A 17,575-nucleotide genomic window follows, 5' to 3' on the forward strand; every position below is an offset into this window, starting at 1 on the left:
TTGTACATATTAATATAATCATACTATATTGTGGAGTATTGAAAATTCTTCAGGTTAAATATGACGTTTCCCACAGTGAACAAAGGGATCTCTGCCATTTGGATGCTGCAGGTTGTTCATATGGGTGGAATCGTTTCTCCAGAGGATGAATCCTACCAGCTCCACGTCTGATGTTTGTTCTCAGTGGAACGTCTCAACAACTTGGATGGCATTTCATGATGTAATAACTTGTCCCCATCATCAGATAAAAACTTTAGTTCAGCTAAAAATGTAAAATCTTCCATTTTGTCTTTGTTTCCTGCACAAACAGATATTTTGGTCTCGGGGTTTGAATGAACAAAGGAGTGTGGTGATATGATTGTCCAGTTCTTTCGGGACACAGTTTCTTGGATGCTCCATTGTTAATATTTCTGTCTGTTGGAGTTTTTATTCCGTCACATTGTTTTCTGCTGCGGCCTGTGACCGAGGCCCTGCGCAGGATTTCCTGACAGGAAATCATACGGAGGCTCGGCGTGGAGAGTTGATCCCTGAAGTTAAATTCTGCAAACGTCCTCACTGAGCCACCAGAGAACATTTAACAAGACAAGTTGTTCTGTGGGTGACAACGTTCAGTCCACGGATCTCAGGCACACAACACCTTAACACATGGAGGATTATAGAAAGCTGAGAGCCGTCTGTCTGTTGTTTGACATGTAGGCGCAGTCATGGGACGTCTGGTTGTTTTTGTTGGGTCGTCGTGGTTACTGCATGTCTCCGAGGCGTCCCGGCGTCTCTTTACTGCGTGTGCTGCATCCACTTCACAGTTTGTTTGGTTTAACCCTGGGTGTGACAGTCAGTGGATCTGAGAATAGATCATCGCTCTTAATACTGGGTCTTTAGACCCAAACGTACGGTGGCCCTGAAGTGCAAAACACCACGGACAATCACAAAACGTTTGTGTGTGTGCATCCGTCCAATCAACAGCAGGTATCGACCATGTGTGTCAATAAAGATGGACAACGTGTCTCCACTTCCTCCAGAGATGAAGCCTAAATATCCTCAAGACGAACGCTGCCATCTTGCACAGTAACAGTCTGCAGCTGATCAGATCTGATCAGAAACACTTGAACAAACATCAGAGAGATAAGAACGACCTGAAATGACAGAAACATCTTTGACAAACATTTATTTAATGTTTTATCTTTTAGTTTGGTCCATGTCCCATCTGCTAACATGGAGGAGGCGGGTCTATGGTACTGACCTTTTCTGATAGAAGATAATGTCATATTCTCTCTCTCTCTCTCTCTCCAGCAGAGTGACATAAGAACCAGTGACAGTGTTTGACTTTGTAACTCCACCAGAGAAGCTTGTGTTACCTCGTCCAGCTGCAGCTCTCTGAGCGTCGTCCACTAGAGTTCATGCTTTCTGTGTCGCTGTGACTCGAGTGCATCATGAACAAACATCTTTCTAAACTCTGATGTGCAGCAGCAGCGTTTGGCTGCTTGTTGTGCATCTTGATGTTATTGTCAGGATGCAGCGTTTCCTGCCTCAGAGCTATTTTCTGCTGTGTGTGTGTGTGTGTGTGTGTGTGTGTGTGTGTGTGAGTGTAACACTTCAGGAAGTCTTGTGTAGTGTCAGCCCAGCGTTCTGGGAGCTCCAGATGCTCAAGGTCTCTGTCTCTTTTATACACAACACAGCCTGAAATCTCGATGAAAACTTCCCTTTATAACGTCAGTAAACATTCAGGAGTTTCTGTCTCAGTCTCTAGTTTCAAGTCTTCTTCAAACAGCTGATGTTCATTTAGTGAATTATGATCATTTAGAGTCAAACAGACCATAAAGCACCGGGTGTGTTGGGGGGGGATACCACAGTGTGATTGACAGCTAGTACCGTCCAATGGGTGCAGGTGGCAGGTGTAGGTGGGCGTGTCCTCGAGCTCTCAGTCAGGCTCCACCCCCCGCTCCTCCAAATATGGTTACTTCTGGTTTAAAATAACCAAGATGGCTGAACAGGATGTGAAACTGAGGCTCCAGAGCAGCAGCTGACGAACTGAAGGTGACGTCACGGTGGGTTGATGCTGACTAAGAACATAAGATTCTCAGTAGTGTGATTAAATCTGAGGCAAAACTAAACTGAAAAAATGAAAATTAAACAGTGAAAATTAAAAAACAGAAAACAAGTACCCACAGTTATGTTACTTCCTGATGGGTCCGTATATTCAGCGTTAGCATGAAGTTGCTGACTCACCAGCAGCGCCATTGCTCTTGGAGGATGAGAGGAAACGCCCTGTGGGCAGCACGACTTCACTCACCAATACACTTTGAACAATAATGTTTGGATGTGGTTCAGTGGCTTCAGTTGCTTCACTGCTCGGTGGGTTTGGACCAGATGCCACATGTTACAGTCAGACATGTTTCTTCTGATCAAAAGTGTTTTTAATACACGAGAAATATTTCCAGACACACTCGTGATGCACACGCTCGTCTTGTTTTTGAGTTTTTCCTCTTCAGGCTCTCTGCCACAGCTCATGACAGGTTCGCAGGAGGAAATTCCTTCATGCCGAGGGTTTAACATTGGTATGTCACCTGCATGGGCAGGAGCAGGGTTGAATGAATTACTGCGTCTGTGCAAACAAAGATCTTCTACTGTCAGTGTTTGCTCCCTGAACTTCACCTGATTCTCAGCCTGCACCTTTAACATCTCAGCTTCTCACGCCCCTGCTCCAAACTCACATGCCCAAAGTGAATAGAGAATATCTCTGCTCATTTAAGGTCTATGTGATTAACTTTGGTATCTATATAAAAGTTAAAACCAGTTTGCCACGACGAATGCATTTGAAACACCAGTCAGACGAGGTTTCTTGTCGTTGCTCTGCTCGTCTGTGCTGCGTCCTCCGCTGCTTCTCTCATGATCGTTCCACTCAGGACCACTTTGCTTGAAATGTAACATCACTGACCAACTTTACTGATGGGTCAAGAGGTCAAGCTGCCCCACGTTACAATCAATGTTCGAATTTGGAATAAAAGGTCCCAGCCCTACTCAACGTAAATGAAAGATTTCATGTCCGTCTAAAGAGAAATAACATTTTAGACTGAATGTCCACTTCCTCTGATAATCCACATGACAACATCTGAACCTGATGAGCGGAGCTAAGTTACAGATGTTATAGTTGAGATATGCACAAGTGTTTATTCCATCTAAACACAACTGTTTACCAAAGAAGCAGATTCATTAATGTCTCTTATGGTTTTAGTCTCAATATCTTCCCAAACTTCACTGAGAGAATTTCATGTTCCAAAGGTCTGAAGTCAAATCAGAGTTGGTTTGAGCTGGACGTCAGATGCAAAGTTCCAGTGGGTGCGGTCGATTCCGCAGACTGTGGTTTACCTTTTGTTGCACTGAAACATACTGGAAGTCACTGGCAGGGATTAAAGCTCGGCAGCGTCTGTCTGAGGCTTCAGTGGTGCAACAGGTTCCGAACAGTCGTCATCCCGGGGCAAGAGACAGAGGTTTGAAACAGCTGTTTACAGCAACACTGTGGGTTCAACGTCCACTTGATGGAACAGTCAAGGCTCAACAGAAGGAAACAGCTCAGCAGGGCAATAATCACATTCAAATAAAGGCAAAGTAGAGCTTCATATAAAAAGTGCCCTTTAAAAAGTAAAAGCACAGGAGTTTTCTTCATCACTGTTCACGAGTGTGATTTATATATAAGTTTGAATGATTTACGAAACTAATGTTGACTATTTCACACAGTGACGATAAAATGTGTAAATGTGAAAATGCTTTAATCCAAACTGTGGAAAGAATCATGTCTCAGGTGTTTAGCAGCTGCAGCAGAGACACAAACATGTCGTCTGTGTGTGTTTGTCTTTCAGTCAGGGTCAAAAAGACCAGACACATGTCTCTCTGTCTGTCTGTCTGTCTGTCCGTCCGTCCGTCCGTCTGTCTGTCTGTCTGCCTGTCTGTCTATCTGTCCGTCCGTCCGTCTGTCTGTCTGTCTGTCTGTCTATCTGTCTGTCCGTCTGTCTGTCTGTCTGTCTGTCTGTCTGTCTATCTTGTCCCTGTTGTTATTTTGCTGCTGCTTATTTTTTAATGCCTCCACACCAGCGACACCCAGTGGCAGAAGTTATTATGTTTTGGGTTTGTCCATCACTCGTTTGTGTGTCCGTCCGATTCTTGTGAACGCGATATCTCAAGAATTCATTGAGACAATGTCTCTAAATTTGCTACAAACATTCACTTGGACTCAAAGATTAATTCATCAAACAAATCAGACAGATATTTATGAGTGTGTGTGATTTGATGCAGACCCAAATAAAGAATCTGGATTCCAGTGAATTTCCGTATGATTTCCAGTGGTTTCATGTCGGTGGAGGTACGAGCCTTAGTGACTTTGTAGTTAAACACAATTTCCTTTTCATTACAAATGTGTTTCAAAAGTGAAGTTAGATTTAAATAGAAAGATTTAAATAAAGAAATAAAAGCTATAATCTTGGTTTCAGTGTCAAAGCTGAAAAGGTTTGTTCATGTTTCACACTGAAATCTGAATCAGTGTGAAACAGCAGGAACAGGAAGGAATCCTGGAAATAAATTATAAGAATGTGCTCTTCAGATTTGAATTAATAAACTGTCTCTGTTGGTTTTGCTGAAGTTAATATTTGCTCTAAACTTCTGGACTTTGACAAACTGGCACTCGACAGAAGAATCAACAAATACGCCTGACTCTCCTCAGACCTGGTTGGTCGCTGGTGTCCTCGTCCGTCCTCCTTACGTGGCAGCTGCCTCTGGACTTTATCTTCATGCTTCCTGACTTGTTCAGTCTGGTGGTCGTGGGGCCGAGTCTCAGAGATCGAGTGTGAAAACATGGGCGGTGGATACTCGCAGGAAGAAATTGATGGATCCTCTGTTAACTACTATAACACTGCTTTACAGAACCCATGCCTCTTACCAGATGTGGGCATCGATCAGTCAATGCTGAAATATTCTGGAACCAACTCCACTGCTGAGCTTCAGAGTTTCTCTAATGAGATGATCAACAGCATGCCGGGCTTCACTGAAAAAGTTGGATCTCTTGTGGCCCCGTTAACATTGGTCCCAAATGCTGTTGGACTCGGTGCGTTGGTGATTTCCATGATCTTGGAGATCATCGTCAAGAGCACGGGAAAAGCAAGCGAGGATTCGTACAGCTTGCTCCGACGAGTATTTGCTGAAGAGAAAGGTTCGTCTGTCCGGGACACGATGACAGAGTACGTGAGACGCCATCGCACATTCATGAAGAACGAGCAGCGTTTGCGACTGGAGCTCAACAGGTTAGAGACGCAGCTGAGCGGCCATCTCACCGTCCTCAGGAACTCCCTGCTGTTTGACGGACACATGACTTCCCGTGGGTTTAAAATCTGGGTTAATGGAGCTTCCTTCCACCTCCAGATGTTGATCCACGAGGCTCGACTGAATCATCAGGCTGGACAACCGACGGCAACTCAAGTTGATTCCATCAACACGTACTTCGATGTGTACCTGCAGGACCTGGACCAGTTGCTGGAGAAATACAAGACTTACTTGACCACTGTCAACGAAATACTTTCGAACACAGTTTGTTGGATGGAAGCATGCAGCACAGAGAATTGTCGTATAGAAAATAGTGAGTCCAACTGTGAAATACATCATAAAATGCAGGATGACGACCTCTGTAGAGGTGAAGCTTTGACGAAGGCCTATGTAAATCAGGTTGTCTCAAAATATCCACCAATCGCAGGGTTGAAGAGTCAGTTTATAAACGTCAAGAACAACGTCAACGTTCTAATCAACCAACACGACACATTCAGTCTGTGGTAAACGACCTCCGATCAGTCTCCTACGCCAGTTTGCGTTTTCATCTTATTCACCGTCAACACGTCTAACTGTGCAAACGTAACATCGTAGTGAGGCAAAGAGCAGGAGAACGATCGTAAGACGTCGTCTGATAGTTAATCACTGAGCAACATGACCGAGTGAATCCAGTTCATGAGGAAGGATCAACTCAAAGTGTCATTTCAAGCTGGTTTACTTTAATCCTCTCATCTACATGTGGAGTTGAGCTCTTCTTGTTTCCCTGTATTGTCATTTTAAAGATGTGAGAAACGTGATTGTGACTTTGTTGTGTTGTTTCTGCTGCTTGTTGTTAATGATTTTAACATGAAAATAAGTGAACAAAGTTTCTGACATTTCTTTATGATCCTGAGTCAGAAGTTAGACACAGAACGTCTCTGCATGTATGAGGATTTTAATAAAGTGAGAAATATTATTTGTCTGGACTCAAACAAAGTTCATGTAAACAGATGAATGAACCAAACTGTGTCACAAACATTGTTGAATTAAAGAAAATTAAACCATGAATCAACAAGATTGTTGTTGTTTTTTCTCTTTTACAAAACTGTGTTTACACTTAAACAAAAACAATTCAACACAAAATGCAAAGTACAAAAACATAATGATAAAGAAAACCCAACCAAGTTCATGACAAGTACAAATCCAGAAAACACACAACTAAAAGCAACACAACCACATAAACACACAGACTAATGATAATAATAAACAACAAATCACACAAACACGTCCGTTATTTAAAAAATCAAGAAAAAGTTTGTTATTGTCCTGAATTAACATGAGAGACGTGTTCATCACACACACTGACTACACACACACACACACACACACTGACTACACACACACACACACACACACACACACACACACACACACACACACACACACCACACACACACACACACTGACTACACACACACACACACACACACACTGACTACACACACACACACACACACACACACACACACACACACACACACACACACTGCTTACACACACACACAAACACACACACACACACACACACAAACTATTACACACCTATATAACACACACACACACTAATACACACATACAGAACACACACACAGACACACAGCTACGGGTCTATATGGTTTAGACAGACTTTTTCTCCAAACCAGCCCGGAGGTGGTTTACGGGGACTACCCTTTCCCGAGGTCCTATGGGAGTCAGGTCAACACACTGCAAACAATCTGAACAACACATCAGCTCACTTCAGGCTGAAGATACGAGCTACACAACTCTATACACACGACCCTGACTGGGTTGTGGTTTTTGCAGACATCTCTCTTTTTGACAAATGTGTGACATTTGAGGACACAACAAACAATGTTGGGACTTTAAAGGGACAATGACGTCACCTTTTAAATAGCTCTTCATTATCATAACACACACACCTGACAGAACACAGCATAAGGGGACCTCATTTATTACCATAAAATGAGGTTAAACCTTAGATATTTGTTCAAATAAGAACAAATAAGAACACAATATATATATATATATATAAACAGAGATCACTTAAAAATAAGTGATCTCAATTCTGAGCTTAACCTCATGATGAAGAATAACAGAACTGGAGGTTTTTTTTGCATTTCTTTGCAGCGAACTTTAAATAACTATTGCAATTTTAAACAGGATTTGCATAAAGCAAAAACCTAATTTCTTAGCAGCCACACACGCTACAAACAAAAAACACGTCCATTATGAACTTCCATTAGCTTGTCTGCTGAAGAATTACTTGTATCCATTTTACATTAACACATTTTTAGAAACATAGTGCCTTCTAAAACGTTAAGGCATCAGCCAAACCACAATGCAAACAAAAACAAATGAACACAAGTCAGTGGATTTACAGCTTTTGCTGCTGTGCCTGCCTCTTTGCAGTTGTTCCCCGGTTTCTCACAAAGTCCCTTATATTTTGCACCGTTCGTTGTGCTAACACGGAGCCTTCGACCATCTTGCAGTGACTGCATTCATGTTTGGTGGCTCGTCTTCCTTTGATTATGTGACTTTTGAAGTGCTGCATTACTGCAGCCACCTCAGCCTTGGACCAGATCTTCTTTTTCACTTTTCTGGAATCATGTTCTTGATGAGTTTTGCCTGGAAGATATACAGGAAAATATGTAGAAAACATTTGTCACACAAACAGAAAACTAAATGTGTTGGCTACTTGGATCCATCAAAACTTCCAACTAATTCCACTAATTGTCTCTTTGATGAAAATTCTTGATAACTTGTTTCCTGTTGACGGTTCACTTGATATGAAACAGATGAATGAACCAAACTGTGGCACAAACATTGTTGAATTAAAGAAAATTAAACCATGAATCAACAAGATTGTGTCAGTGCAGTTTTGTTGCTGATTTTACAGCTTGTGAGTTGATTTTAAATTACAAATAAAGTCACATGTTTTTTCTCTTTTACAGAACCGTGTTTACACTTAAACAAAAACGATTCAACACAAAATGTAAAATACAAAAACATAATGATAAAGAAAACCCAACCAAGATCATGACAAGTACGAATCCAGAAAACACACAACTAAAAGCAACACAACCACATAAACACACAGACTAATGATAATAACAAACAACAAATCACACAAACACGTCCGTTATTTAAAAAATCAAGAAAAAGTTTGTTATTGTCCTGAATTAACATGAGAGACGTGTTCATCACACACACTGACTACACACACACACACACTGACTACACACAAACACACACATACAGACACACTAATACACACATATCGAACACACTAATACACACAAACACTAATAAACATATACATCACACACTATACTTACTTTGAATAGAACTCTATACTTTATACTTCATCATCAGCAGGACAAGTTAAAACTTTAAAATGTCCACAAAAATAATACAAACACACTTTGTGAGTTTTGTTGAAGTTAATATTTGCTCTAAACTTCTGGACTTTGACAAACTGGCACTCGACAGAAGAATCAACAAATACGCCTGACTCTCCTCAGACCTGGTTGGTCGCTGGTGTCCTCGTCCGTCCTCCTTACGTGGCAGCTGCCTCTGGACTTTATCTTCATGCTTCCTGACTTGTTCAGTCTGGTGGTCGTGGGGCCGAGTCTCAGAGATCGAGTGTGAAAACATGGGGCTGAAATCTCACAGGAAGAAATTGATGGATTCTCTGTTCAGTACTATAACACTGCTTTACAGAACCCATGCCTCTTACCAGATGTGGGCATCGATCAGTCAATGCTGAAATATTCTGGAGCAAACTCCAACGCTGAGCTTCAGAGTTTCTCTAATGAGCTGATCAACAGCGTGCCGGGCTTCACTGAAAGATTTGGAAACCTTGTGACCCCGTTCACTTCTGTCCCAAATGCTGTTGGACTCGGTGCGTTGGTGATTTCCATGATCTTGGAGATCATCGTCAAGAGCACGGCAGTAGAAAGCGAGAGTTCGTACAGCTTGCTCCACGAGTATTTGCTGAAGAGAAAGGTTCGTCTGTCCGGGACACGATGACAGAGTACGTGAGACGCCATCGCACATTCATGAAAGATCAGCAGCGTTTGCGACTGGAGCTCAACAGGTTAGAGACGCAGCTGAGCGGCCATCTCACCGTCCTCAGGAACTCCCTGCTGTTTGACGGACAGATGACTTCCCGTGGGTTTAAAATCTGGGTTAATGGAGCCTTCTTCCACCTCCAGATGTTGATCCACGAGGCTCGACTGAATCATCAGGCTGGACAACCGACGGCAACTCAAGTTGATTCCATCAACACGTACGTCGATGTGTACCTGCAGGACCTGGACCCTTTGCTGGAGAAATACAAGACTTACTTGACCACTGTCAACAAAATCAGTTTAATGATGTTGTTCAGGGATATGCTACAGAGACGATTGTCTTATAAAAATAGTGAGTCCAACTGTGAAATACATCATAATGGGAATGAAAACCCATGTGGAGGTGAAGCTTTGTCGAAGGCCTATGTAAATCAGGTTTGTCTCAAAATATCCACCAATCGCAGGGTTGAAGAGTCAGTTTATAAACGTCAAGAACAGCGTCAACGTTCTAATCAAACAACACGACACATTCAGTCTGTGGTAGCGACCTCCGATCAGTCTCCTGCGGTTACGTTTTCATCTTATTCACCGTTCTCACTGTGCAAACGTAACATCGTAGTGAGGCAAAGAGCAGGAGAACGATCGTAAGACGTCGTCTGATAGTTAATCACTGAGCAACATGACCGAGTGAATCCAGTTCATGAGGAAGGATCAACTCAAAGTGTCATTTCAAGCTGGTTTACTTTAATCCTCTCATCTACATGTGGAGTTGAGCTCTTCTTGTTTCCTGTATTGTCATTTTAAAGATGTGAGAAACGTGATTGTGACTTTGTTGTGTTGTTTCTGCTGCTTGTTGTTAATGATTTTAACATGAAAATAAGTGAACAAAGTTTCTGACATTTCTTTATGATCCTGAGTCAGAAGTTAGACACAGAACGTCTCTGCATGTATGAGGATTTTAATAAAGTGAGAAATATTATTTGTCTGGACTCAAACAAAGTTCATGTAAACAGATGAATGAACCAAACTGTGTCACAAACATTGTTGAATTAAAGAAAATTAAACCATGAATCAACAAGATTGTGTCAGTGCAGTTTTGTTGCTGATTTTACAGCTTGTGAGTTGATTTTAAATTACAAATAAAGTCACATGTTTTTTCTCTTTTACAGAACCGTGTTTACACTTAAACAAAAACGATTCAACACAAAATGCAAAGTACAAAAACATAATGATAAAGAAAATCCAACCAAGTTCATGACAAGTACAAATCCAGAAAACACACAACTAAAAGCAACACAACCACATAAACACACAGACTAATGATAATAACAAACAACAAATCACACAAACACGTCCGTTATTTAAAAATCAAGAAAAAGTTTGTTATTGTCCTGAATTAACATGAGACGTGTTCATCACACACACTGACTACACACACACACACACACACACTGACTACACACACACACACACTGACTACACACACACACACACACACACACACACACACACACACACACGACTACACACACACACACACACACACACACTGACTACACACACACACACACACACACACACACACACACACACACACACACACACACACACACACACACACTATTACACACCTATATAACACACACACACACTAATACACACATACAGAACACACACACACACACAGCTACGGGTCTATATGGTTTAGACAGACTTTTTCTCCAAACCAGCCCGGAGGTGGTTTACGGGGACTACCCTTTCCCGAGGTCCTATGGGAGTCAGGTCAACACACTGCAAACAATCTGAACAACACATCAGCTCACTTCAGGCTGAAGATACGAGCTACACAACTCTATACACACGACCTTACTGGGTTGTGGTTTTTGCAGACATCTCTCTTTTTGACAAATGTGTGACATTTGAGGACACAACAAACAATGTTGGGACTTTAAAGGGACAATGACGTCACCTTTTAAATAGCTCTTCATTATCATAAACACACACACCTGACAGAACACAGCATAAGGGGGACCTCATTTATTACCATAAAATGAGGTTAAACCTTAGATATTTGTTCAAATAAGAACAAATAAGAACACAATATATATATATATATATATAAATATATATATATATATATATATAAACAGAGATCACTTAAAAATAAGTGATCTCAATTCTGAGCTTAACCTCATGATGAAGAATAACAGAACTGGAGGTTTTTTTTGCATTTCTTTGCAGCGAACTTTAAATAACTATTGCAATTTTAAACAGGATTTGCATAAAGCAAAAACCTAATTTCTTAGCAGCCACACACGCTACAAACAAAAAACACGTCCATTATGAACTTCCATTAGCTTGTCTGCTGAAGAATAACTTGTATCCATTTTACAATAACACATTTTTAGAAACATAGTGCCTTCTAAAACGTTAAGGCATCAGCCAAACCACAATGCAAACAAAAACAAATGAACACAAGTCAGTGGATTTACAGCTTTTGCTGCTGTGCCTGCCTCTTTGCAGTTGTTCCCCGGTTTCTCACAAAGTCCCTTATATTTTGCACCGTTCGTTGTGCTAACACGGAGCCCGACCATCTTGCAGTGACTGCATTCATGTTTGGTGGCTCGTCTTCCTTTGATTATGTGACTTTTGAAGTGCTGCATTACTGCAGCCACCTCAGCCTTGGACCAGATCTTCTTTTCACTTTTCTGGAATCATGTTCTTGATGAGTTTTGCCTGGAAGATATACAGGAAAATATGTAGAAAACATTTGTCACACAAACAGAAAACTAAATGTGTTGGCTACTTGGATCCATCAAAACTTCCAACTAATTCCACTAATTGTCTCTTTGATGAAAATTCTTGATAACTTGTTTCCTGTTGACGGTTCACTTGATATGAAACAGATGAATGAACCAAACTGTCGCACAAACATTGTTGAATTAAAGAAAATTAAACCATGAATCAACAAGATTGTGTCAGTGCAGTTTTGTTGCTGATTTTACAGCTTGTGAGTTGATTTTAAATTACAAATAAAGTCACATGTTTTTTCTCTTTTACAGAACCGTGTTTACACTTAAACAAAAACGATTCAACACAAAATGCAAAATACAAAAACATAATGATAAAGAAAACCCAACCAAGTTCATGACAAGTACCAATCCAGAAAACACACAACTAAAAGCAACACAACCACATAAACACACAGACTAATGATAATAACAAACAACAAATCACACAAACACGTCCGTTATTTAAAAAATCAAGAAAAAGTTTGTTATTGTCCTGAATTAACATGAGAGACGTGTTCATCACACACACTGACTACACACACACACACACACTGACTACACACACACACACACTGACTACACACACACACACACACACACACACACACACACACACACACTGACTACACACACACACACACACACACTGACTACACGCACACACACACACACACACACACACACACACACTGACTACACACACACACATACACACGACTACACACGACTACACACACACACACACACTGACTACACACACACACACTGACTACACACACACACACACACACACCCACACACACACACACACACACACACACACACACACACACACACACACACACTAATACACACACACACACTAATACACAACACACACACACATACACACACACACACATACACACACACTAATACACACATATCGAACACTACACAAACACTAATAAACATATACATCACACACTATACTTACTTTGAATAGAACTCTATACTTTATACTTCATCATCAGCAGGACAAGTGAAAACTTTCAAATGTCCACAAAAATAATACAAACACACTTTGTGAGTTTTGTTGAAGTTAATATTTGCTCTAAACTTCTGGACTTTGACAAACTGGCACTCGACAGAAGAATCAACAAATACGCCTGACTCTCCTCAGACCTGGTTGGTCGCTGGTGTCCTCGTCCGTCCTCCTTACGTGGCAGCTGCCTCTGGACTTTATCTTCATGCTTCCTGACTTGTTCAGTCTGGTGGTCGTGGGGCCGAGTCTCAGAGATCGAGTGTGAAAACATGGGCGCTGAAATCTCACAGGAAAAAACTGATGGATTCTCTGTTAACTACTATAACACTGCTTTACAGAACCCATGCCTCTTACCAGATGTGGGCATCGATCAGTCAATGCTGAAATATTCTGGAGCAAACTCCACGCTGAGCTTCAGAGTTTCTCTAAAGAGCTGATCAACAGCGTGCCGGACTTCGTGAAAGATTTGGAACCCGTGTGACCCCGTTCACTTCTGTCCCAGATGCTGTTGGAGTCGGTGCGTTGGTGATTTCCATGATCTTGGAGATCATCTTCAAGAGCAGCACACAAACAGATGGTTCCTACAGCATGTTCCGACGAGTATTTGCTGAAGAGAAAGGTTCGTCTGTCCGGGACACGATGACAGAGTACGTGAGACGCCATCGCACATTCATGAAAGATCAGCAGCGTTTGCGACTGGAACTCAACAGGTTAGAGACGCAGCTGAGCGGCCATCTCACCGTCCTCAGGAACTCCCTGCTGTTTGACGGACAGATGACTTCCCGTGGGTTTAAAATCTGGGTTAATGGAGCCTTCTTCCACCTCCAGATGTTGATCCACGAGGCTCGACTGAATCATCAGGCTGGACAACCGACGGCAACTCAAATTGATTCCATCAACACGTACGTCATTTTGTACCTGCAGGAGCTGGACCATTTGCTGGAGAAATACAAGACTTACTTGACCACTGTCAACGAAATGGTTTCGGTGATAGGTTGTTTCATGGATGCATGCGTCAGAGTGTATTGTCGTATAAAAATAGTGAGTCCAACTGTGAAATACATCATTACATTCAGTATCAAGACCCCTGTGACGGTGAAGGTGAAGATTTGATGAAGGCCTATGTAAATCAGATTGTCTCAAAATATCCACCAATCACAGGGTTGAAGAGTCAGTTTATAAACGTCAAGAACAACGTCAACGTTCTAATCAACCAACACGACACATTCAGTCTGTGGTAAACGACCTCCGATCAGTCTCCTACGCCAGTTTGCGTTTTCATCTTATTCACCGTCAACACGTCTAACTGTGCAAACGTAACATCGTAGTGAGGCAAAGAGCAGGAGAACGATCGTAAGACGTCGTCTGATAGTTAATCACTGAGCAACATGACCGAGTGAATCCAGTTCATGAGGAAGGATCAACTCAAAGTGTCATTTCAAGCTGGTTTACTTTAATCCTCTCATCTACATGTGGAGTTGAGCTCTTCTTGTTTCCCTGTATTGTCATTTTAAAGATGTGAGAAACGTGATTGTGACTTTGTTGTGTTGTTTCTGCTGCTTGTTGTTAATGATTTTAACATGAAAATAAGTGAACAAAGTTTCTGACATTTCTTTATGATCCTGAGTCAGAAGTTAGACACAGAACGTCTCTGCATGTATGAGGATTTTAATAAAGTGAGAAATATTATTTGTCTGGACTCAAACAAAGTTCATGTAAACAGATGAATGAACCAAACTGTGTCACAAACATTGTTGAATTAAAGAAAATTAAACCATGAATCAACAAGATTGTGTCAGTGCAGTTTTGTTGCTGATTTTACAGCTTGTGAGTTGATTTTAAATTACAAATAAAGTCACATGTTTTTTCTCTTTTACAGAACCGTGTTTACACTTAAACAAAAACAATTCAACACAAAATGCAAAGTACAAAAACATAATGATAAAGAAAACCTAACCAAGTTCATGACAAGTACAAATCCAGAAAACACACAACTAAAAGCAACACAACCACATAAACACACAGACTAATGATAATAATAAACAACAAATCACACAAACACGTCCGTTATTTAAAAAATCAAGAAAAAGTTTGTTATTGTCCTGAATTAACATGAGACGTGTTCATCACACACACTGACTACACACACACACTGACTACACACACACACACTGACTACACACCACACACACACACACACACACACACACACACACTGACTACACGCACACACACTGACTACACACACACACACACACACACTGACTACACGCACACACTCTGACTACACGCACACACACACACACACTGACTACACATACACTGACTACACGCACACACACACACACACTGACTACACGCAGTCAACTACATCACATTGCTGCCATCTAGTGGTTTAAACATACACTTACATTATACAGCGGTGTCTACACACGCGTAATACATACACTAGTACACTAATACACACACACACACAAACACACACACACACACACACACAAACATACACACACTATTACACACCTATATAACACACACACACTCTAATACACACATACAGAACACACACACACACACACACAAACATACACACACTATTACACACCTATATAACACACACACACCACACACACACACTGACTCACACACACACACACACACACACACACACACACAAACACACCTATTACACACCTATATAACACACACAATAATACACACATACAGAACACACACACACACACAGCTACGGGTCTATATGGTATAGACAGACTTTTCTCCAAACCAGCCCGGAGGTGGTTTACGGGGACTACCCTTTCCCGAGGTCCTATGGGAGTCAGGTCAACACACTGCAAACAATCTGAACAACACATCAGCTCACTTCAGGCTGAAGATACGAGCTACACAACTCTATACACACGACCCTGACTGGGTTGTGGTTTTTGCAGACATCTCTCTTTTTGACAAATGTGTGACATTTGAGGACACAACAAACAATGTTGGGACTTTAAAGGGACAATGACGTCACCTTTTAAATAGCTCTTCATTATCATAAACACACACACCTGACAGAACACAGCATAAGGGGACCTCATTTATTACCATAAAATGAGGTTAAACCTTAGATATTTGTTCAAATAAGAACAAATAAGAACACAATATATATATATATATATATATATATAAACAGAGATCACTTAAAAATAAGTGATCTCAATTCTGAGCTTAACCTCATGATGAAGAATAACAGAACTGGAGGTTTTTTTTGCATTTCTTTGCAGCGAACTTTAAATAACTATTGCAATTTTAAACAGGATTTGCATAAAGCAAAAACCTAATTTCTTAGCAGCCACACACGCTACAAACAAAAACACGTCCATTATGAACTTCCATTAGCTTGTCTGCTGAAGTATAACTTGTATCCATTTTACAATAACACTTTTTAGAAACATAGTGCCTTCTAAAACGTTAAGGCATGTGGTGGCAGTTTCTGTTTAATAATGATACTCTATTGTATAATAATACACACATAACATTGTCTCTAGGAAAGTTCAACTAAATCACCTGCAGGTGGGCTCACCCCACACAGCCACCTAGTGTGACGTGTACAGAATGAGCACAGAGCACAGGAGAATCACTTCACTTATACAATCAGAAGCCCCCCCGCGAGGAGCCAAAAGGTATACTTCAGTCTCTTGATGTCTGACCAGGTTGGGCAGAGTTCCTGTCTCAGATCTCCGTCCCTAACCCCTGGTGTGCCTCTCTGGTGTGAGACAATCTGTCTCCGAGATCCCCTATCTAGATTTACAACATCAAAAGACCCCAGTCCTGTATACAATGCAGAGTTCCCCTCACCCATCTCTATCAGACACACTAAGTAACCCCTGCAGTGAAGCATTTGCTAAGACACACATGTGAGGGCCATAAACACTTCCTTCTGCAACTTCCCGTAGTTAAGTCACAGAAAGACATTTGTTATCTACTTCTTCTAAATACATATCTGTTCTTCTATTAAACATTACACAAATGCAAATCTGCCATTACAATTCCCCCTTTGAGCCTAAAAGGCTCAATATCCTTTATACATCTTTATACCATCTCATCATCCTGGAAGGGAAGCATCCAGGATAGATGAGTTTCAGGAAGTTGAACATATCGTCCAATCATAGACTGATTAAGGAAATAACCATAGTCTTAAACTCAAAAGACAATACAACAGTTCAACAACACTAGTACACACATGAAAATTCAAATAGGTTTCAACAAACTTCAATAACATATTTTGCAATCATTCAAAAGTAGGCGTGACCATCAATTCCGCCCTTCAGGAATCTAAGTGT

General features: G+C 41.1%; 1 protein-coding gene across 1 annotated transcript; it reads left to right on the forward strand.

Moving 5' to 3' along the window:
* Nucleotides 1–4,720: 4,720 nt before the first annotated feature.
* Nucleotides 4,721–15,023, forward strand: LOC124851327. The gene is made up of 2 exons (XM_047338775.1): nt 4,721–5,709; nt 14,369–15,023. The coding sequence occupies exons 1-2, from the start codon at nt 4,846–4,848 to the stop codon at nt 14,474–14,476; spliced, it is 972 nt and encodes a 323-aa protein (XP_047194731.1). The 5' UTR covers nt 4,721–4,845; the 3' UTR covers nt 14,477–15,023.
* Nucleotides 15,024–17,575: the final 2,552 nt, after the last annotated feature.

The sequence above is a fragment of the Hippoglossus stenolepis genome, chromosome 3, assembly GCF_022539355.2.
Source record: "Hippoglossus stenolepis isolate QCI-W04-F060 chromosome 3, HSTE1.2, whole genome shotgun sequence".
In the NCBI taxonomy this organism is placed as follows: domain Eukaryota; kingdom Metazoa; phylum Chordata; class Actinopteri; order Pleuronectiformes; family Pleuronectidae; genus Hippoglossus; species Hippoglossus stenolepis.

Bases quoted from the DNA above. Each gene is read 5' to 3' on its own strand.
- LOC124851327 (XM_047338775.1), top strand. From the start codon at position 4,846: ATGGGCGGTGGATACTCGCAGGAAGAAATTGATGGATCCTCTGTTAAC. The intron at 5,710-14,368 runs GTTGTCTCAAAA...TATGTAAATCAG, and splicing joins CGAAGGCCTATGTAAATCAG to ATTGTCTCAAAATATCCACC.